The 22495-nt window shown below is 50.3% G+C and overlaps 2 protein-coding genes and 1 long non-coding RNA gene across 4 annotated transcripts in view; 2 read left to right on the top strand and 1 right to left on the bottom strand.

Moving 5' to 3' along the window:
- Positions 1 to 653: 653 nt before the first annotated feature.
- ATAD1 (ATPase family AAA domain containing 1) lies at positions 654 to 17264 on the bottom strand. Of its 2 annotated transcripts, none has more exons than XM_051799683.1 (10): positions 17087 to 17264; positions 15096 to 15270; positions 13735 to 13833; positions 13327 to 13447; positions 11185 to 11385; positions 10428 to 10534; positions 7799 to 7888; positions 6037 to 6087; positions 4718 to 4824; positions 654 to 3791 (listed from the first exon to the last, which is right to left on the bottom strand). In XM_051799683.1, exons 2-10 carry the CDS (start codon positions 15255 to 15257, stop codon positions 3671 to 3673), a joined length of 1059 nt encoding a protein of 352 aa, XP_051655643.1. In that variant the 5' UTR covers positions 15258 to 15270; positions 17087 to 17264; the 3' UTR covers positions 654 to 3670. The 2 variants fall into 2 exon arrangements, with proteins under 2 accessions (XP_051655643.1, XP_051655642.1); XM_051799682.1 differs by having other exon boundaries at positions 4688 to 4824; positions 17087 to 17261.
- A 1069-nt stretch (positions 17265 to 18333) lies between these two features.
- The window catches only part of LOC127476635 (uncharacterized), a 94690-nt gene continuing 90528 nt past the window's right edge, over positions 18334 to 22495 (top strand). Inside the window, exons 1-4 of the long non-coding RNA XR_007906685.1 lie at positions 18334 to 18737; positions 19280 to 19402; positions 19510 to 20002; positions 20123 to 20329. This is a non-coding gene — a long non-coding RNA (uncharacterized LOC127476635). The remainder of the gene's footprint in view (positions 18738 to 19279; positions 19403 to 19509; positions 20003 to 20122; positions 20330 to 22495) is intronic.
- The window catches only part of PTEN (phosphatase and tensin homolog), a 44373-nt gene continuing 43366 nt past the window's right edge, over positions 21489 to 22495 (top strand). Inside the window, exon 1 of the mRNA XM_051799734.1 lies at positions 21489 to 21902. Within this exon, the coding sequence (XP_051655694.1) occupies positions 21824 to 21902 (79 nt within the window). The 5' untranslated portion in view covers positions 21489 to 21823. The remainder of the gene's footprint in view (positions 21903 to 22495) is intronic.

A 22495-nucleotide genomic window follows, 5' to 3' on the forward strand; every position in this document is an offset into this window, starting at 1 on the left:
CTCCAACGACCTGAATTTGTGATTTTTGTACCTGTCCTTCTTTAGTAGCTGCCCCAGATCCGGTCAGGATGTGTTCCCAATGAACAGGAACCAGCGTTCCCTTCTTCTTGTGCCTCAGTGTTAATGACAAATGGATCTGTGCTCAGCAAAACCCACCAGCTTCCCCTTGTCAGGGTCAGGAGCGACACCGCCAGCTCAGAGCTGCTGTGCTGGGCCACGGCACAGCGTCCAAGCCTTTGGCCATGGCTGGAAAACAGCCTTGCAAAAAGGCTTGTTGGCTGGGTTTTGAAGTCATTTTTTAAAGTATTTGGAGCAAAGAGCCCAAAGCTTGTGTCATACCCCAAGGAAATGCTGCAGCCCCGTGGTGGGAGCCGACAGCACCTCAGCACCTCATCTGCTCAGGCCCTCCGGCAGGGACCTGGGAGCCAAAAGCAATATTCCCACTTTGGATTTTTAAGGAGTGAAGTAGCACTGTTGCTGCTCATCATAAAACAATCCAACATTAGAAAACCCTCTGTGGTAAATCCAAGTGGTTACAGCAAGCACAGATGTTGTTTTATCCTGTTAAACCAGCGTAGTGTCCCGATTACCTCTGATTAGAGTATGTGGGCCGGGGGTTTTATAGTGTATTTATTGAAGACATGAGACTGGAATTTGTACTTCAACTGATGCCTCTCATGATTTAATATATTCTGAACTCGATAGTCCGCTACGAAACACTCACTTTTAGTACAAATAAATATTTATACACGTAAGGAGCTCTCACTTGGATTTTTTGGAGGGGGGAGCTTTGCTTTGCATCTCGGAGCTCAGCGCTGGAGACTCGACGCAGTTTGAGGAGCTGGCCCTGGAGATGTGGGAGAGGGATCAGGCTCACCCCCAACTCTGAGGAGAGGCAGGAGCAGAGGGTGAGGATTGGATCAAACTGCTGGAGCCATGGGATTATAGCAGCCACATTCCTGCAGGACAAACCACGCTGCCTCCCCAGCCTTTCTAGCAGGGTTTGTGCTTTGACGAGGACTCCTGAGGCAGCAGCAAGAGCAGACAAGTCTGGAAAGGTTCTTGGAGAAGTGGGACTTGCAGTTCAACTGCAGTAACTGCCCTCAGGGGCAACCAGAAATAACTCCTTGTGCCTCTTCCATCAGCCCCTTACGCCTGCGGTGACACGGGCATGAGGAAAAGGCAAGCTCCAGCCATGCCAAGAGCCAGGATTTTGGAGAAACAGGCAGATCAGAGCTCAGCCAGAGGCTGCCCCTGGCACCTGCCAACAGCCCAGGGTTTGTTCCTGCTCCCCTGCCCTCAGTGGGACATTAAAGCTCCCCTGAGGATACACTTTACACTCAATTCATACCAATTAAGACCTGCCTGTGCTGGGTCTTTACCAAATAGTGAGCAGCCTGAAAAAAAGGAGGTGCAGGAGGAGCCTCCCAGCCTGGCATTTCTCAGGTGTAACAACCCCAGAGAGGAGTGTCAGAATGGGCATGGAACACATGGATCAGCTGGAGCATCTGGCACAGCCATTGTTCCAACCTCCCCAGAAACAGATCCTGGTAAGCAGCACAATTTGCAGGTTTAATTCTGAGGTGAGTCACAGAATCATGGAATGGTTTGGGCTGGAAGGGACCTGACAGACCATCCACTCCCACCCCCTGCAGCGACACCTCCCACTAGCCCAGGTTGCTCCAGCCTGGCCTTGGACACTTCCAGGGATCCAGGGGCAGCCACAGCTTCTCTGGGCAACCTGTGCCAGGGCCTCCCCACCCTCCCAGGGAACAATTCCTTCCCAATATCCCATCTAACCCTGCCCTCTGGCAGTGGGAAGCCATTCCCCCTTGTCCTGGCACTCCAGGCTGTTGGAAATAGTCTCTCTCCATCTTTCCTACAGGCTCCCTTCAGGCCCTGGAAGGCCACAGTCAGGTCCCCCCAAAGCTTCTCCTCTCCAGGCTGAACAATCCCAACTCTCCCAGCCTTTCCTCCCAGCAGAGCTGCTCCAGCCCTCTAATCATCTTGGGGCCTCCTCTGGACTGGCTCCCTGAACCCAGAGCCAGCACTGTCACTCATCCCTGCCCTCAGCCCCGGCACTAACATGACAGGGCAGGATTAGCATCCCACATCCCACATCCCAGACTTTTCCCATTTCCATAGCACAGTGTTTCTGCTGTGCCTAATTTCCCACACCCCTGTGTTAGAGCAATGTGCATCTCCCATTGTTTTTTGATACAAGAAAAGGAGTCTAAGCAATTATTCAGTTACTTTTAAACCCCCCTCCCTCCTCATTTGCTTTTAAGATTAAATGGGCCAAGCTCAGCCCTGCTGCATCCCCAGCCCAGCATTCCAGGAATGGCAGGGAGCAAGCTGTGCTGGATGGACACTGTCAGCAGCCCCTGACACTGTGATGGCAGGGCTCCAGCCCTCTTTATTTCACTTTATTTTCCTTTGCAGTGCGTTTGGTTTTACATCATTCTCTGCTTCCAGCGCCTCCCTCCCCTCACAGGCAGCAGAGCTGTGACACAACACTCCACCCCAGGGGTAGGAAACAATTCCCTTTGCAGATTTGTGTTCAATTAGTGCACAGTTTGTAAAATTAGACAAAGAAAAATCAAGTTCTTGAATATCTCTGACAAAAACTTCACCAGAACACTTTTGCCACTCACATTTGCAACCCTTCGCCTCCGTCGCGACAGAACGTGAACTCACCACAACTGTTACCAACAAGCACAGCACGTTGCTAAATCACATTTACAAGCCTAAAACCCTTCCTCTGCTCTCCAGTGTCACGGATCCAAGCGTGGGACAGAGCCACACATCACACAGCGTCCCCCCCCTGCCCCAGAGCTGTGACACTTCACGGGCTGGTGCCACACTGGGGCCTCCAGAGGAGACACAGAGAGCAGCCAGTCCTCAGCACAATGCACAGGAGCTCAGAAAGCCACGGCTCCAGAGAGCTCAGAACACGTGGGGCTTCAGGAGAGACCAGGGAAGAGCCTACGCTAATTGCTCACATCAAGGGAAAACCCAAAATAAAACCAGCGTTCATTTAAAAAGCAGGATTCATACAAAATTAAAAGTATTCAAACATTTGTACAGAGTAGTTTGCTATCTTTACTAAATGGCACCAGATTTCAAGTGGTCACGTGAAAGAGAAATCAGTAGCATTTCAAAGTTTGCTTTGTTCTAGAAGCAGTTTCTATCTTGGTATTTGCTGCTAAAAGGTAGAAGTGAACTGAGTATCGAGGAACCTTTCATCTATGCATCTTCTGATTTGGTTTGCTTCAGTAAGTAGAAAAGATTTTCCATACTCAAGTTATCTACAGATTATGTCTATATATAAAAAAAAGTGTGGCTATATACAGGTCACAGGTAGCACAGCCCTGCCACGGATTGTCCCCCTCACCCTGGCGCCCCCGTGTCCCACCTGCTGGAAGGCTCCTCAGTGGATCAGTGTGGGACAACACTCTTGGGCTGGGCTCAATTGTTCCACTCATGATCTCTTGCTGCACTTCCAGTGGCGCGATGGAATTTCAATAACTTAGAAGTTGTTGTATCAAAACGATTCCAGACAACAGAACTCCCCGGGCCACCCCCGCTCCCGCCCCCGGCACTGGTTTTGCTAACTGATTACAGAAGTCAAACTAAATCACGTCAGGAACTGCAAACACGCTCTTTGGGCTTAATCAAAAACAATCTCCATGGCGAGGTTCTGCATGGAGACATCCTTGGATTTCCTCATCTTCTCGATGGCCCTGTGGAGATCCTGCTGCTGCACGGGCCGGATTTCATCCTCGTCGTGGCTTCGAGAGAGAGGCAAAGACAGCAAGGTGAGGGTTCAGCTGCTGTGGAACAGCTATTCCAGCAGTGAGCAGCAATCACTGGAAGCAGGGGCTCTGATGTGGATCCAGCATCACACTGGGATCCCAGGATCATTCAGGTTGGAGAAGCCCTCCAAGGTCACCGAGTCCCCCCTGTGCCCGATGCCCACCTTGTCCCCCAGCCCAGAGCACTGAGTGCCACGGCCAGGCCTTCCTGGGACACCTCCAGGGATGGGCACTCCAAACCTCCCTGGGCAGCCCCTGACAAGGCCTCACCACCCTTTCCAGCAACAAATTCCTCCTCCTGGCCAACCTGAGCCTCCCCTGGCACAGCCTGAGGCCGTTCCCTCTCCTCCTGTCCCTTGTTCCCTGGCAGCAGAGCCCGACCCCCCCCAGCTCCCCCCTCCTGTCAGGGACTTGCAGAGCCAGAAGGTCCCCCCTGAGCCTCCTTTTCTCCAGGCTGAGCCCCCCCAGCTCCCTCAGCCCCTCCTGCTGCTCCAGCCCCTTCCCAGGTCTGTTCCCTTCCCTGCACATGCTCCAGCACAGCCCCTGTGCATGCAGGGATTCCCTGGAGGTGTGGGAGATCCCAGAGGAACCTTGCAGCACCCTGTCACCAGCACTGAACCCTGGTACTAGACAGTGCAGCACCACAATTTGTTGGCTCATGCCATCTCCAGCCTGGCACCTTGGCACGAACACTCTTATTTCCAGAGGCAAAATCAGTAATGGTAACTTTGATTTTGAAAGGTGGGCGGGTTTTGGAAAGGCAAACGAGACCCTCCCGCCCTGCGAGGGGGTCGAAGCCCCTGTGAATTCCTGATTGCAATGAGAGCACACAAAGGCCAGGCTGGGCAGGGCCCGGGGGGTGAGGCACGTACGTGTCCTCCTCGCAGGCGCTGTTGACGTACTCCCGCACGCAGAGCAGCGCCGCGTCCCGGCACATCTCCTTCAGGTCGCTGCCCGAGAACCCGTCCGTCTCCTTGGCGATCTGCAGGAGGTCCACGTGCCTGTCCACCTGCCACAGACCACAGGGGCACAGCATGGAAACTCCACAAGTGTTGACTTCCCTCACCGAGGACAATCGAGTCAACCCCAAGTACTTTTCCCTGCCCCCAGATCACCTCCTTCACCCCATGTTTTGTGAGGTGAATTATCAACTCTCAGCTTACCCTCAGAACCCTCCAAGGAGTTCATTTCAGTGAAGGACCTGAGGCTTCAGCTCATCAAACTCTGCACTTGATGAAGAAAACCCACCAAAAGCCAACCAAAAGCCAACCATCCCACTGGTCTATCCCACCACTAATCAAGCTCCTGCCTGGACCTGGGTGGCAAAAACTGGAGCACAGGAACAATGCCCCGTTTTCCCGGGTGCCCACAGAAGTTTCTCAGCAACTCTGTTCTCTGGACACCTGCTCCTACTTTATACAACCCCCAAATGGGGATTTAGAGGCAAAATAACGTGTCTGCCTCCGTGCACTGGACCACACTGAACTATTCCCAGTCAAGACCCCACAGTTATTCCATCTTTTTACGGCCCCTTCCAGCACATTTTTCCAGTCCATCAGTATTTGCTTTACCTTTGCAGCAGCAGATTCAAGACAAATAGTGCTGCTGACTAAATCTGGGAGGAACCACTGATAACATGGATCCCATGTCCTGCCCACAGACACTTCCAGGTGTGCTCACACCAACCCCTCAGAGGGCAGATGGGACACAAACACCACACAGTAATGGTAACAACATCTGGAGTAGTTTTCCTCTAAAGGAAATATGAATTATGGAGCAAAAGCAGCACTGTAAAAAAGTCATTGCTCCTTTCTTGACTTGAGCCAAGAAAAAGTTAGAGTCAGTATCTCCCTGCTTCAAGAGGTCTTGAAATGTCCTTCACTCATCCAAATGGGATTCAGCATCCTTAGGGAGATAAATATATCATCTAGTTACAGAATTAGTAAATGGAGACAGAGAAATGAAGTAACTCTGCTCAGAGATGGTGATTCACCCCCAAATCCAAGGCTGCTGCTCTGCTGAGGCTCCTGCTTACAGGGGAGGCAACTCTAGTGCTTTATTGTGAGGCCACACCTAAATCCACAAAAGATTCCCAAGTTATCAGCACAAATACCTTGGTAGATAAACTCCCCCTCCCTCCAAGGCAGGCAATTATAAAACATGTTTTCTGCAAGGCCCCTGATGTCACCAGCAAAGGACACATTAACAGGGCTCTACTTACATTTTCATTTTTCAGGATGAGCTTCAGGATGGCTTCTCTTTGCTTCAGAGCCTGCAACAGAAGAGATCAAAGTTACCAGGGGACAAAGCCAAACCCATGGAGCTCCATGGTGGGGCTTTTGGTCCCAGTTCAGTCACACGAGCTGTGGAAAGCTGTCTGAGAGCAAATGGAGTTCTGCAGGTGTTCCAAGCAACAGAAATCCCACACTGTAATGAGGTCACTGACAGAACAGCTGAGCCCTGAGCAGATCCCTGCCAGCAAGGTAAGACACAGGCAGCAAAGACTTGGGGTTTGTGTCTCCCAAACTTCACCTACATCCTTAAAAAGGGAAAACAATCCCCTATAGATACTCTGGCAGCTGAACAGTTGCTACTCTGTCCCAAGAAGTACTTCTTCCACTTCCCTCTGCCTTGCAGATAATTTTTAATGAGTGATTTGGGGCACTTTCATCTCAAACTCAGCTCTAAAATCTGCGAGGCTTTCCCACCTCCCTGTGGCCATTCCCAATCCACAGCACATCAGTTATCCCAGTGGGGATCAATCCTGCCTGATCCCGAGCACAAGAGACAAGCAGTAAGTTCACGACAGGGCTGTAGTGGGGCAAGGAAAATCTGTTCCCTAAATGACACCTCCCTTGGTAACTCTCATCCTGGAAGAGGGAGCCAATCCCTGGAATATCCCAAGGCTCTGCTACCTGCACATAATTCCTCCTTCTAACGAGGGTCTTGCTAGAAAGACAAGAGGAAGTACTAAAATCCACATCCTTGCCCCTTGCTAATTCAAGGAACACCTGGAGATGAGGAAGGGCTACGGGACAGGTATGGAAGCTCAGCAGTCACTGGGTTATAAATGCCTTGTTTCCAAGAGGATCCTCCCACACAGAGTGAAAGCCAGTTCAAACAACGTGGGCCTGGGAACACAGGTACTCTCTTGAACAATCAGTAAGAGCTTTACTGATTGAGTTTTGTCTCTTTAAGTTTCAGCAAAAAATGAATAATTATTTCTGTAGCCAGAAGGGAATTCTGACAGGGACTGAACTCCCAATAACACCAACACACAAACGGCTGGTGACGAAGCCAAGTGTTCAAAGGAGACTAAAATACCTGGAAAAGGGTGGCAATAGCAACACTGGGAGTAAGGGCAACCTTGTGACAGCTGGCTAATTGATAAAGAGCTTAATTACTGCCTCTTTGTCATAAATCATCGAATCATGGAGTGGACTGGGTTGGAACCATCTCGTTCCAACCCCACCATAAGCAGAATAAACCTGTTTTTCCAGAGTGCCCAGCTGTGGAAAGGCCTGAGCAGAACACAGGCCTTCATAGGCAGAGTTCATTCCCTCTTCCCTCCCTGCAAACTGTGTATCCAGAAGGCATAAATGGCACTCAGCATGTACCTGCTTCTCCCCCCAGCTGACCTGGGTGCCATCCTCACCCCCAGGCAAGTGTGTGCAGCCACTTTTGTGCTTTCTGTGGCTGTTTCCAAGTTAAAAACAAGCTGTTTCCCAGTGTGCAGCATCTAAACCACTCCATTCCCCGGGAGGAAGAGGAGGGGTGGGAAGTGTTGTTTCACATAAAAGACCCAGGGCATCCAAACCTCCTGAGAAACGTCACCTTACAAAGCCGAGTTACAGACGCGCTTCTGAAAAACAACACCCAGACCAAAGGAATGCAGGGAAAAAAAAGGATCTAAAGAAAAAAACCCCCAGAGATGTGCATTTGCTGGGTGCTGAGCCCCTTGCTGTGGCTGTGGCAGGACTCACGGGCTGGTTGATGTGGAAGCGGGTGGGCATCCTCCTCATGATGGCCGAGTCCAGGTCCTGGGGGCGGTTGGTGGCTCCCATCACGATCACCTGGGAATGCCAGCACACAACACCTGTCAGCCTGAAGGCAGCTTTGGAAAGCATGGATGGATGGGGAGTTTCGAAACCAAACAAGTGACTCTTCCCCACTTTATCAAGAACATCGACATCTAAAGCAGTTACATAAGGTTTCCTGGCAGTGATTTCAGCACCAGGCAGCTGAGGAGACAACTGCTGCCACAAATACCACCTGGGGGGGGAGTCTGACATCAGCCTGAACTTTATGAGCCCAGTTTGAAAGTTCAAGCTCTAAGAGGGAACTTAAAACTTCTGCTTCTAACTCTTGGTGATGTCACTCTTAGTTCCTGGTGCTCTGGGAAGAGGAGGAATTTGAAAGGAGACGTTTTGGTAAGGTATATTCAAAAAAGGTGGTGTTTTTGTGTTGAAAAAAGAATCCCAGGACGGTTTGGGTTGGAAGGGACCTTAAAGATCATCTTGTCCCAGGGCCAGGAGCACCTTCCACTAGACAAGAAAGGCAATCAGCACCTGGCAGCTTCCACATGCACTAGAAGGGTGTCTCTGTTTTTTTAAGCATTAAAAAAAGCATTAAATGAATCTCTATATGCACAGGTCCATTTGCCAGCAGTGGGTTACACTGTCCAAGCCAAGTCCAACACAAGGGCACTGTTTACCTCCTTGGAGCACTCCAGTTATTAATTCCAGAACAAATTTACTTCCCATTCACACCGGCCTTGTTTTCCCATTTGTTACTCCGAGTTATGTACATGGTAAACACCCAGTGGGAAAGGGAAAAAATGTCAGGGCAATTAATCTCCACTCCAGAGGTTTTCCTGCCGTGCTCCTGGCCTTTTGTCCAGGCTCGGTGCTGCAGGGCAGCTCCAGCAGGGCTGGTGGCACAGAGTCACCCTGCCACCTAGAGGCAGCGGGGTCGCCGCCTCGCTGCTCCCATCCACGCTTCCCTGGGCATTATTTCCTTTGGCTTTCTAGCCCAAAGGCATATTTTTCATCAGGGCTCTGCCCCCAAGTTCCTGCCAGACTCCTGAGTCCATCCTCAGCAGGTTTAGCCCAAAACTGAGCGTGGTTTCCAGGTGCAACCAACACGGGAACAAATAACATCCATCACAACGCTGACTGACAATTTCCTCTGAGCCTTTAGGATTTTTGGTACTGCAGCAAAAGCCAAGTTCTGCTGAACTGGAGAGCCCCTAAATTGTCTTACTGCAGGGAAGGAACAATTTGACTTGCTCCAAGAACTTGTCAGTGTACTGGGAAAAAAAAAATACACTGTGATTGAAAGATGGTATTAGTTTGTAGTGAAGTGTTCATGCCATTTTATTAATGGTAAGCAAACATCCTGCTTTAAGCTCCTCAGTATATATATATATATATATATATATACATATATATATATATGTGTATATTTACACTGTCTTCTACTCATTTTTGGGGAAATCAACTTAAAAGCATCTTTAGCACAAGCTTGAGAGAGGAGGAAAAGCAGATTTTACAAACCAACGGATGTCAGTGCATGGGCCATTTACACAAATACAGATGAAAAAGGCTGAAAATTTTAAACTGGGAGAATAAACATCCTTTTTAAAGGTTTTCAAAGCATTGTTCCAGGTGACAGTTCAGAACAAGACCATGCAGGCTTTTTGCTGCATTCAAGTACTTTAGAATCCCAGAATCCCAGACTGGTTTTGGTTGGAAGGGACCTTAAAGCTCCTGTCATTCCACCTCCCCTGCCATGGGCAGGGACACCTTCCACTAGCCCAGGTTTATTACAGAAATATTTACTTCATGAATGTTTTTTGTTGGTTTGTTTTTACAGCACCAGCAACTTTTGTATCAGTTTTCCTCCCCAAAACACAACACTTCAGTTGAGATCGTGGAGGGGGACGGAAGCACTTGGGAATAAGGGGATGGAACCACGGCTCCACTTAACACAGTCTGGCTTTTGGTAACACTCACTTCTCTACCCTTGCAGATTAACTCCAGAGTCTAGTGCTTGTCTAATCCCTGGAAGTGTTCCAGGCCAGGTTGGACAGGGCTTGGAGCAACCTGGGACAGTGGAAGGTGTCCCTGCCCATGGCAGGGGTTAGGAAAGGGACGATCTTTAAAACCCTTTCAACCCAAACCATCCCATGATTCCATGACAAACCAAGCAACCTGCACCTGGGATGAATACTGGGATGAATGCTCAGAGCTTTCAATAGCTTTTCCTGAAATCAAAGATCCCCTTCACCTGAAGAAAATATTCTCCAGACAATGTTTTTTTTTAAAAAATTCCCAGTGTTGGCAGCTCAGACTATACACTTGCATTGCTGACACTTCTGGAAATAACACCTCAAATAAAACCCAAATAAGTCCAAACACGGTCTTCTCAGGAAGCAAAACAATCTGTTAATATCTCACCTCGTTGCCATGAAGTGCTACTCATCACTGTCAGGTAATGAAACTATTTGACAATTCCTGCTCCGTGCAACCTGCCGTCCTTCCAAAGGGGCTCCGTGCACAACAGCCCAGAGGAAGGAATCCCATCCCTTTTCCCAGCATCCTCTGTCCTTACCTGGCAGTTATAGTCAGTGTCCAGCCCATCCCAGAGGCTCATGAACTGAGCTTTCATCATGGCTGTGGCTTCGTGGTCAGTGCTCGACCGGTTCCGTAGGAAGGAATCTGTGTTGAGGGAGAAAAGCAGTTCACTCCCAACCCAGCTGGATTCCTCCTGGGCTGTTCTCTTACCTTAGAAATGCATTTTTAATAACCACTGCCACCAAACAAAAAGCATTGCTCGGGATGAAGAGCAGTAAAGTGGAACCCCCCCATCTTTTCCATGGCATCACACAAGTGTGGACCCATCATACAAGCTCACCCCAAATCTTTTGCTCCAAACTTTCACCTTCCTGAATTCATGGAAAGCAGCCTCCCCTCCTACTTCTTCAGCCTTATTAAACTACTGTTCCAGAGCTCTCCTAAACCCACAGTTTATTTTCCATTATGAGCCCTCATGGCAGAAGCACTCAAGTGTGCTCAGTGATGGGTTTCCTTGTAAACCAAAAATAAGCAGCAACTTGTTCTAAATGTAAATCCCTCCACTACCATGAGGAAGAAATACATTATTTTTCCTGATTTGCCATCAGTACTTTAAGTTTATTACTGAACCTTTCTTCAATTCTATTTCTACTACTGAACCTTCCCTCAATTCTATTTCTACTACTGAACCTTCCCTCTTTATAAGGAAAAGATGACAGTGATCAATATATCATTGAACCCACAGTTTCATGTCACTCTGCTACAGGTAATTCCATAAAAAGAGAGATTTTTACCTATTTCATCAATGAAGATGATGGATGGTTGGAGCTTTATAGCCAGGGAGAAGACAGCAGCAGCCAGTTTTTGGGACTCTCCATACCACTTGTCTGTCAGCGTGGAAGGCTGGAGGTTGATAAATCTGCAACCTGCTTCCTTGGCTGTAGCTTTGGCAATCAGGGTTTTGCCACAACCAGGGGGGCCATAGAGAAGGACTCCTGCAAAATTCACAGTGTTAATGACAGACCTGAGCGTGCCCAGGCTTGGATTTCATCCAGGCCTTAAAAGGGAAGAAAGCAAGAGAAGGAAACGCTGTTCCATCAAAGCAAATTCAGAGATATTTAAGATAATCCTTTTTAAATTACAGCTGAGAATATCTAAAGACAGGTATAGGGAAACTGGAGGGAGACATTTGGAAAAGGGCTGGTTTACTGTCCCTGCCCATGGCAGGGGGTTGGAATGAGACAATCTTTAAGGTCCCTTCCAGCCCAAACCATTCCGTGATTCCATCCTATGATTCTATTTCTGTGCCTATAAAGGTTCCATAAAAAAAAAACTAAGCCCCCATTTATTTCCTGTCAGCATCTGACAGGCCCTGTTTATAGCCAGTTTCTGCCCTGCTAATAAAACTTAGCACAGAGGGGTGAGAAAAAGAAAAAAAAGAAAAACACCAAAAAACTGAGCCCACTGACATTTTAAACAAATTACCCCCAATTAAACATGACGTCTCGTATTATTTTTAAAGCTGTCACAGTGAAAGGACTCACAGGGGTGTTTTTCTACCACAGCTGTAAAGAAATTACAGAATTACAGTTTAAAGAGACAAAATTCAGCCCAAGAAAAGCCTGAAACACAGAGAATTATTAAGGGTTTTTTCCCCTGTTTACGTGACTGAAGACCACAAACATCATCGCTCTGCAGCAGTGGCTTGGTATTAACACACAGCACAAGCCACTAATAAAACTGGGGAGCTGCCCTAGATGGAAAGTCTGCTTTAAAAAAGATAAATAAAAATATCATTTTTTCCCCTTCAGCTTATTAGATCATGGCATTCAAGTAATTTTCCAGACAGCTTCAATCTGTGACTTGAAACAGAAAGTTAGCCTGGAAAAACCAAACCAGCCACAAAAGTGCTGCATTTTCCATCCCTTGGGGCACAGAAGCGAGAGGGTCACAGAGCCAGGCAGGAATTAATAGGTTCAGAAGACAATATTCCAGGGATCAGAGCAGGGAAGATAAACTTTGGTGGTTTGTCCAGTGTTTTAGGTTTAAACTCTGCTTTGCTTTGCAACAACATCCCACAAATGTGGCTGTAAGGATTCCAGCAGGGCCCAGCTTTCCAGTTTAACTGGAAAGTTGATTCTCCACCTGCCAGTTTCCTCACTGCCCCAACTCCAGAGAAAATCAAGGGATCTCTGGAGTAAAACTGGGAGGTCTGTCTTGTTGGATGATGGGAATTTCCAGGATTAGAGCAGAGAGATGCCTCAAGCTTGGCTCCCATTGAGGGCTCATGTTATGACTTCTGTTTCTACAACAACACAGAAACATTAACCAAGTGTCAAAGCTGCAGAGCAAAGTTATAACTCAACTGCCAAAGGACAAGATGGGGTGCAAGATGAAAAACAAGACAATTTAGGCAGTGAAAAATGCAGGATATATGGATTACATGGGGCTGGAGCAGGGTGACAAGGGGAAACAGCTTCCCACTGCCAGAGGGCAGGGTTAGATGGGATTTGGGAAGGAATTGTTCTCTGGGAGGGTGGGGAGGCCCTGGCACAGGTTGCCCAGAGAAGCTGTGGCTGCCCCTGGATCCCTGGAAGTGTCCAAGGCCAGGTTGGACAGGGCTTGGAGCAACCTGGTCTAGTGGGAGGTGTCTCTACCTGTGGCAGGAGTTGGAATGAGATGGGCTTTAAGGTCCTTCCAACCCAAACCATTCCACAGTTCTATGATCAGTGCACCAAAGGGTATCATCAATGACCATTATTAACATGAAACTTCTTCACTAAAGCAGGAGAAGAGGGAAAATCTGAGGGTTTTCCCTGGCATCAGTCCTAATGGTTGCCCTTTGGCCTGGCAACACACTTCCCCTTCCCCTTTTGAGGAACTGCACCTTTTGTTTTTAAATACCAGCACACAGATCCATAACATTCCTCTCCTACCTTTTGGGGGCTGTAAGAGCCTGGAATTCTCAAACAAATATTTCTTCTTGATGGGCAAAATGACAGTGTCTTTCAGATCTGTAATGACATCATCCAAGCCTGCAATATCACTCCAGGTGACCTAGGAGGGAAAAAAAATATTAGGGATGATCAGCATAGTTCCTGACAAGGGGAAAATATCCTAAATTCCCCAAGGAAAAATACAAAAGCTTCAAAGTAGTGCACGGCCTCAAAAATAAGAGACAAGGGATTAAAAACCTCTGCTCTCAGCGACACAGTTGTAGTTTTAAACCACAGGAACGTTTTCTGTGTGTTTCCACAGATGTGTATATGTGACAACTAATGAAAGCCAGAGTCAAAGCCAAGATGTTCCATGTCTGAAGAGCAGAAGGAGCAGGGAAAACTTACATGCATGCTAAGTGGGTCCACGAGATGTGCAGCAATGCTCATTTCATATTCTGTCAGCTTGACATTTTTCACTCCAATTTGCTTCATTAGTTTTTCAGCCTGGGGGGGAAATCAAACACCAGGAGAATCAGAGACAGAACTGGAGTGTTCCCCTCAAAAATTAGCTTTCTAAAATCTTCTGTGTGGCATTTGGAAAGAAAAATCTTTAATGTGTCCCTAAGTCACACCCTAAAAGAGGTTAAATCTTGCTTTAAGTAGAGAGTTCTGCTGCCTCCTAAAGATTTGTTGTCACCTGAGTGAAACCAAGTCAGATGCCTCAGTTCCCTCCAAAGCAGTGTCACCCCAGCCCTCCCAGTCCACATCCCCGACTCAGCCATTATGACCCAAAAAACAACCCCAATAAACATTAAAACACGGAGTTTGGCTCCCCCAAACCTCCACAGTGCTGCATCAAGGAGAGATTAATGTATTTTTAAGGTAAAAAAAGCTAATTCCCAGAAGCCAGATCAAGTTTTTAATACGCAGTCAGTGGGTTTTCCCCAGTTTAAAAGGAAAAGTCATGAGCTGTGCCAACACCCTTGCACAACTTAGTTCCTCTTTCTGCTCAAACTGGCACTAAGTCCAACGTGCTTTTGGGATATTGCAGCTTCTTATATAACAGCTGGCACTGGCACAGATTGGGAAAAGCTGATTTTTAACTCAAAAGTTCGTCAGAAAAGGAAAACCCGCCAAAACAGGCTGAGGTTGCTCAAAAACTGCTCTTTGAACCTGTGAAATTTATGCCAGCCAGAAAGCAAACCAAACAGCTGCCACAATTCCAAAGGAAACATCTCCCTTTTGGTTCTGAACTGCCCATAAAGGTTTTCCCAGGGCATGAATTGTTTTAATTTAACGTAAGGCTTTTCCCTTTTTTTCCTCCCCTTTCCAGGAAGGCAATTTGACTGCTCCCGGAGGTCTCTGCCATTAAGTCGCCTTAAAAGCAGCAGGGAATTAAGTTCTCTCTGCTCAAGGTTTTAAAAAGCAACCAAGAGACTGATGAGGGTGTGATTTAAAGCAACTGCTGCTCAGCAAAGCTGTCAGGAGGAGAAGCAGCACCGGGACTTGCTGAAAACCAGAACCAACATCAGCCTCCAGTTCAGCAGTTTTGCAGTTTTTCCACCACTTCAAGGCAGAAGCTGCAATTTTGGAATTTTTTTGAAGAGACCAGCAGCCTAAATCCTGAGATTTACTAAAAAAGAAACCCCAGTTTTCTCCTGGATTATCCCACGTGCTTTCATCCGTTTTGTCGTCGTCACGGCCAGTCCGCTCTTCCACCAGAACATCCCGACATTCCACAGAAAAGCTGAAGAACGGAGCACTACCTGCTTCTGAGCTTCTACTTTCTGCTTCCTGGTGGGATCGATGGCATCAACCATCCACTTGATGGTGAAGTAGGTGACGGCCCCGAAGATGGTCAGGCGGAAGATCAGCCCCACCACCTCGTTCCGGCTCAGGGGCCGCGAGAAGGCCTCGGCGTGGACCATCCTGCTCCAGGATCTGGAGGGGAGGGAAACCACAGGGAGGGGCAGAAGGAAGGAAAAATCAAAGCTGGGAAAACGTCTGCCTTGTGTTTAAACACTGAGTTATAAAAGCTGTTTGCCAGGGCCTTTGGAGAAGGGCCTGCAGGGACAGGACAAGGGGAAACGGCTTCAAAGTGAAGAGAGGAGGGTTAGATGGGATATTGGGAAGGAATTGTTCCCTGTGAGGGTGGGGAGGCCCTGGCACAGGTTGCCCAGAGAAGCTGTGGCTGCCCCTGGATCCCTGGAAGTGTCCAAGGCCAGGTTGGATGGGGCTTGGAGCAACCTGGGACAGTAGAAGGTGTCCCTGCCCATGGCAGGGGGTGGCATGAGATGATCCTTAACTTCCCTTGCAACCCAAACTATCCTGGGATCCCATTCCCACTAAGACCATCATTTTGGGACTGTTCTTGACCCAAGAATGCTAAATCCTGGAGACAGAGAACTCCATTATTTAACCAGAGAGGTCTTTTCCCTTCACCCAAGTGCCCCATTCTGGAGCGATGGATGACTTGGATTTGATTAAAACGAGGTTAAGAGCTGGAGGCTGCAGCTGGCAGGATATATGGAGTTATTAATATCCATGGAAACCTGAAAATGCTGGATGTGGCACACAGCTATCCAGGGAAAAGCCTGACTGCTGTAGGAGCCAAGCCCAGACAGCACAGCTCCTTCAGTGTAGGGGACGTGCTGCACAGAGGAAGGACTTTTCCTAAAACATTGGAAAATGGCTGGGAAAAACAGGGACCACTTCTTCCTCAGTTGGTTTGGAGGTTCCTCTTGACAATCCCCAATCACTCCTCGTGCACTGCCCCGTTTTCCTGCTGCAAGGAAAAGCCAGTGGCAATTCCTCTGGCAGCTCCTGACATTCCCTGGCCACTCTCCAAAGGGAACTTTGGCAGCCAGGGCAAAGCTGGAGCACCCACAGCCAAGATATTCCTGGATTCCCCCTGCCCAGGGCAAAGCTGGAGCTCCTACAGCCAACATATTCCTGGATCCCCCTCCCTGTGTTATGCTGACCCCAAGGCTCTGCCACACCACTGACTCTGGAATCTGGAATTCCACTGGGACTGGGCTCAGGAGAAGCACCACTTGGTGGACATCAACCCCTGGCTCCTGTATCCCAGCAGGATCACTGGAATCACTGGGTTTGGGGTTTTTTAACACTGCCTTCCCTGTTCAGGCAGTTAAAAATCCAGCCTGTCACTGTGCCCACCTGCCTGGAAACCAAATTAAATTTGCCTGCTTTGGGATTTAAGCAAGTCATCCCGAGCTGGAGGGCTCTGTGTGCCTTCCTCAGCCCGATTCATTAAAATAAAAGGGCTCTGGGCCACTGAACAAGGAAAAATCCTTCCCAAAAAGCCGCGGAAGGAACCTCCTCTTTATGCAACCCGTGCCCTGAGCACCAACCGTGAGGAAAAGCTGTAACAGGAGAGAAAGCGGAGCACAGCCTCGCTGAGCAGAGCCCTGACAACAAACGGGAGGTAAATCCTGCAGGACTCGAGCGTTTATTTCCTCAGCGGGCAGGACGGTTCGCTCCGCTCCGCCCATGCCGGCGCCAAAGGGAAACCAAAAGCACGGCGGCTGTTCCGCTCCCAGGGAATGCTGAGGCACTGCCGGGAACCCCCCGCCTGTGCCGGGCCCGGCGATGCCCTCCCATGCCGGGGATCCCCTCCCGGGCCCGTCATCCCCCCACGGTGACCCCGCGAGGGCCGGACCGGCCCGGGCCGCCCGTGACCTTCCCGCCGCCCCGCAGCTGCGGCGCGGCCGCGGCCGCTCCCCCGGCCGGCACTCACCGTGGGCCCGGCGGGTCACTCGCGCTGCGGGACACGGGGCGGGCCCGGAGGAGGAGGAGGAGAAGGAGGAGGAGGAAGGAGCGGCAGGAGCAGAAGGAGCCGCCGGCGGCACCGAGGGCCCGGCAGCGGCCGCGGCGCGTCCCGCGCTTCCTCCGGCCGGCCGGCGCCCGCGCCCCGCACGAACGTTCCGCACGAACGTTCCGCCCCCCGGGTAATCGGGAGCTCCAGCCTGGAAACGGCTCGGGAGGGGACGGATCGACCGGAACGAGCGTCAGCGGAAGGGAAGGAGTCACCGCGGCTTCAGCCGCACACACCGCGGGCAGCGGGTTCCAACTGCAGCTGTGATGAGAGCAGTGACCAGGCTCTCTGCTCATGTGTGAAACGCGTATAAAATATAACGTCTATGTGACATAACATATACGTAACACATGCTCAGGATAGAGATAGAGACATATACAGGTGTATATATAAGTGTATATATGATTGATGATGATTATGTATATATAAGTGTATATATAGTATATCTTTTATATATATTTTATATATACATATATATACATAAGCCTAAATAAATATATCTTCATATATTATATGGAAAGTTATCTATATCTATTCATATATATTATGTAGAAATTATATATTTTATATATCTTAAATATATAAAATATATACACACATATACATAAGTAAATATGTATTTTTATATTATATAGAAAGATATATTTTTATATATTATATAGAAATTTATCTATTTTATATATATAAGAAATCATAGATAAGTAATTTGTATATATTACCATATATTATATATTACTATAAATTATATAGTGTATATTTTGTATTATATAATAGTATGTAAATATATATTTTTATATATTATATAAAAAGCTATCTATATTTAGATATATAGATTATATAGAAAGTTATATAGATTATATAGAAAGTTATAGATTTTATATATATTATATATTGTAGATGAGTAATTTGTATATATTACTATATATTCTATATTACCATATACTATATAGTATATATTATATATTAGTATATACTATATACACATACATACTATACATGTATATGTACAATATATATAGATTACACATGTTTTATATATATAGTATATATATTTCATATATATATGTTATATATGTAACATATATATATGAATAACTTTACTGTATATATATACATAGTAACAGAAAAACGTCCAGGAAAAGGTTAAAATAACAGGATCTCTGTAATCCCTGTAATTAACCCAAAGTTTTGGCAGTTCCCCTGCAACCCTCCTGCTCTTGTGTCCGTGTTTTCCAGGGAACAAGGGGCAGGACGAGAGGAAAGGGCCTGGAGCTGTGCCAGGGCAGGGGCAGGTTGGACAGCAGGAGGAATTTCTTCCTGCAAAGGCTGCTCAGGCATTGGAAGGGGCCTCAAAGCCCATCCCATCCCACAGGGACACCTTCCACTAGCCCAGGTTGCTCCAACCTGTCCTGGAACACTTCCAGGGATGGGCAGCCACAATTTTATCAACTTTGGGTTTGGAGCCTTGGGGAAAAAGCAAACAAACAAACAAACATTTTGGGTTTTCCAGTGAAACGTATGGCTGAGTTGGTTGGACTCCATGAGACTGCAGTAGGAAAACTCCTGGGAGAAGGTAAGCTGGAGGCCCTGGGATGCAGCCACTGGAAGGGGGAGCCTGGAACTGGAGGGGAGCTGGGCAGAGCTGCCCCTGGCCAAGGGGATGTGTGTGCCCGTGGCAGCACAAAGTGCCACACAGCAGGAGCTATTTAAGGCCAGTGCTGGCACAGGAGTAAGTGGAGACTGACCAGTCCCGAATATATTTAGCCTGAAAACCAGCAGAAGGTTCTGGGAATGGCTTCCCAGTGGGAATAATGGTGGCAAAAGATCTTAAGATGCAACTTGATACGTTTATGAAAGGAATTATATAATACAGCATTTGCAAAGGCTGGAGGCTGCAGCAGCCCAGGAAATCCCTCCACCTTATGTTCCAGTTTATTTTGGGCCCTTAAAGGAAAAGCTAAGCTTTTTTCCCCCTTCTCCCTGTTCCTTTTCCTGCTCCAGCATCTGCTGCCAGACCCCAGCACCTCTTAAAAGTGTTTAAAGATGGAGCAAGTCACTGAAGTAACTATTTATTTATTTATTAATTTTTGGTTATTATTGACATTCATTATTTAGATACAAAGTGTCTTCAGTGAGATGCCTTTCCCTGCCAGCCCAAGAAACATTTGAGGTGGACTTACAGATCTGGTTTTTTGGGAGAGAGCTGGTTTACATCATGTGCTTTTTATGGAAAAAGGGGTACATGGATTCTCCTCATCCCCTCAGGACACTCCTTTCCATGGTGTCTCTTTTCTGGTTGCACAAAAAGTGGTTCAATTTTCCTCTTGTTTTTTTTTTCTTTGCAGATTTTTTTATAAAACAACCAACCACCCTTTAAAGATTTCCTTCCAAGGTGTGTTATCCTTGGCTTCCACGGGATATCCCTCATGCTACTGCCCAGCAATGGAATGACATGAAGACTGTTTTTGAGGGAGGCAAATTTACACATGGATTGTCCTGGTAATCCCATTTTCCCAAACATATCACGTGCTGAGCTTCCTCCTGATCCCTCAGCAGCTGGGGCAGATGCTGATCTCCAACAGATCCCATTCCTGATGCTTTGCAGAGGTCCTACATGCCAAACTGCCTTCAAATTTTAGTTTTTATTACCTCAGGAACCCAATAGCTCACCTCTCTGCACAGCAGAGGAAAAAAATCACGCAAAAGATCCCAAAAAAAGCCCTACCAAACAGTGAGAAAGATGGAAACTGGTCCCAGACTGCAGCCAGTGTTGATATCCAGAAGCTCAGGCTGCACCAGGATTCCTGATGGTCGTTTTCCTGCAGAACATTAACATGGGTAATTCCCAAAGACCTGCAAGAGTTCTCAGCTTAGACTGTGAAGGACCTTGTAGACTGGGGTTAAAAGGGGTTTAAAGGCTGTTTTAGAGATTTATAGACAGTGCTTTCCCCCTGCCAGGATAATTGTCATCCATGTGGGAAGGGGGATGGAGTGGGACAGAAAACTCCATGGAAACAGCCCAGCCAGGAGGGCTGAGCCAGCCGGCACGACCCGGGGGGACTGTCACGTCCCCGTGCCCTTGCTTGGATTGTCCCGAGGACACGAGGAGGAATTTCTTGCTGGAAAAGGTTGTCAGGTATTGATTGTCAGGGGCTGCCCAGGGAGGTTTGGAGTGCCCAGCCCTGGAGGTGTCCCAGGAAGGCCTGGCCGTGGCACTCAGTGCTCTGGGCTGGGGGACAAGGTGGGCATCGGGCACAGGGGGGACTCCATGGGCTGGGAGGGCTTTTCCCACCTCAGCGATCGTGTGACTCCGAGGGCAGCAGGTGGCCCCAAACCCCCTCTCTCCTTCCCTCCCTCCCTCCCTCCCTCCCTCCGTGCCCGGTGGCTGCAGGGGGCGATCGGCGCTCGCTCACCGCGGCCGCCCCGCTCCTCGCCAAACCCGGCGGGGCCACAGCGGAGGACACTCAGCCCCCTCAACCCGCCGGGCTCAACCCCCCCCCCCCCCCCCTCACCGGGGCCGCACCGAAAACCGCTCTTCCCCTCTGCTCGGCGGGGCGGGCCTGGCTGGGGGGCGGCGGGGCGCGGAAGGCCAGCTCGGGGGGGTGTGGTGAGCTCGGAAGGGTTTCGGGGCGCCCCGAGTGTGCTCGGGGGTGCTCCGAGATGGCTCGAGGGGTGCTGAGGGGGCTCGAGGGGCTCTGAGGGGGCTCCGCGGCCGCCCCGTCCCCTCACGGCCACTTCCGCCCGCGGGGGAGGCGCCGCCGCGAGCGCCCACGTGACCCGCCGCCCACAGCGCACCGACCGATCCTCACCTCACCGCCCGTATCCCTCCGCCCGCCGGTCCCCCCTCGCTCCCTCCGGGAGCGAGGGGGGGGCCGGCGGGCTGAGGGGTACGGGCGGCGCGCTCGCAGCGAGCCTCTCCCCCTTCTCACCCGGCCCGCTCTCCGCTCCCCCGGTCCTCCGGTGGCGGATCCCCGGAGGGGACTACTTTTCTCTCTCGGCGGATGCGGCGCGGTGGGCGTGGCGGCGCCGCCCGCCGTCCCTCTCGGAAGCCGCGGCCATGATGGGAGCCCCGCGCCGGCGAGCGCTGCGGGCCGGGGGATGAGCGCGGCCGCGCCGCCCTGAGGGAGCCGCCGCCGCTACCGCCGCTACCGCTGCTGCCGCCGCCGCCCGGGGGGGGATAAAAAAAAAAAAAAAAAAAAAAAAAAAAAAAGAGGCGCCGAAAGGAGCGACCGGCCGAGCCCCCGGGGGGCGCGGAGGGCGGGGGGGGGGGGGGTGGGGAGGGGAAACGGGGAGCCGGCTCCGGCGGTGGGGACTGGGGTGGGGGCGCGCCCCGCGCCCGCTGTCACCATTGCCGGGGCCCGGAGCGCCGCAGAGCTGCTCCCCCCGCCGCCGCCGCGCTCGCCCCAAACACGGCGGCGGCGGCGGCACCGCCCGCAGGGGCTCGGCGCGGCTCCCGACGCGCTCGGGGGAGGAGGAGGAGAAGGAGGAGGAGGAGGGAGCGGCAGCGGCGGCAGCAGCGGCCGGTGCCGCCGCCGGCAGGAGCCGGGCCCGCCCGGGGCTGAGCCGGCGGAGCATCCGCGCCCGGGGCCGCCCGGTGGTGCCTCTCGGCCGCCGCCCGGGCCCTGCGCGCTGCCCCGGAGCGGCCCCCGGCTGCCAGACATGACCGCCATCATCAAAGAGATCGTCAGCAGGAACAAAAGGCGATACCAGGAGGATGGCTTCGACCTGGACCTGACCTGTATCCTCTTCCTCTCTGTCTCTACCCCCCCCCCCCCCCTCCCCACCTTGCTCCTTGCTCTTTTTTTCCCCCCGCACGTCCCCGGCGATTGCATCAGACCCCGGCGCGGCGTTACCTAACGCGCTGCCCCGCGGCCGCTCCGCCGGGGCTCGCCCGGGCCGCCGCGCCCTCCCCCGCCGCCGCCTCGGCCGCCTTTTGTCCGGGCCCGGCAGATTAACGGAGCTCCAGGATTAACGCCAGCGCTCCGAGCCGCCCGGGGGCCGTGCCCCCCCAGCCCCCACCCGGCCCCGCAGCCGCTGATCTCGGGCCGGGGTGGCTTTTTGGGCTCTGGGCGCCGCGAACGTGCCCGTCCCGCCGTGACTCGGGTCCACAGCGCTTTTTTTATTTTTTTATTATTTTTATTTTTAATTTAGCAGCTCGGATTGCGAGTATAATCGTGGCAGGCCTGTGGCTTTCCTCGGGTTGCTTGAGTCGAAGGCTGTGTCCTCTGGCCTGATTTCCATCCCTTCGCTGAGGCAGAGCTGTTCCTTGGGATGCTGCGAGGCTCCCCACGGCAAGAGGTGGCAATCGCTGCTGCCAGATTAAAAAACCCA

The sequence above is a fragment of the Manacus candei genome, unplaced genomic scaffold (assembly GCF_025592945.1).
Source record: "Manacus candei isolate 608988 ecotype Guabito, Panama unplaced genomic scaffold, ASM2559294v1 h1tg000050l, whole genome shotgun sequence".
Taxonomy (NCBI): domain Eukaryota; kingdom Metazoa; phylum Chordata; class Aves; order Passeriformes; family Pipridae; genus Manacus; species Manacus candei.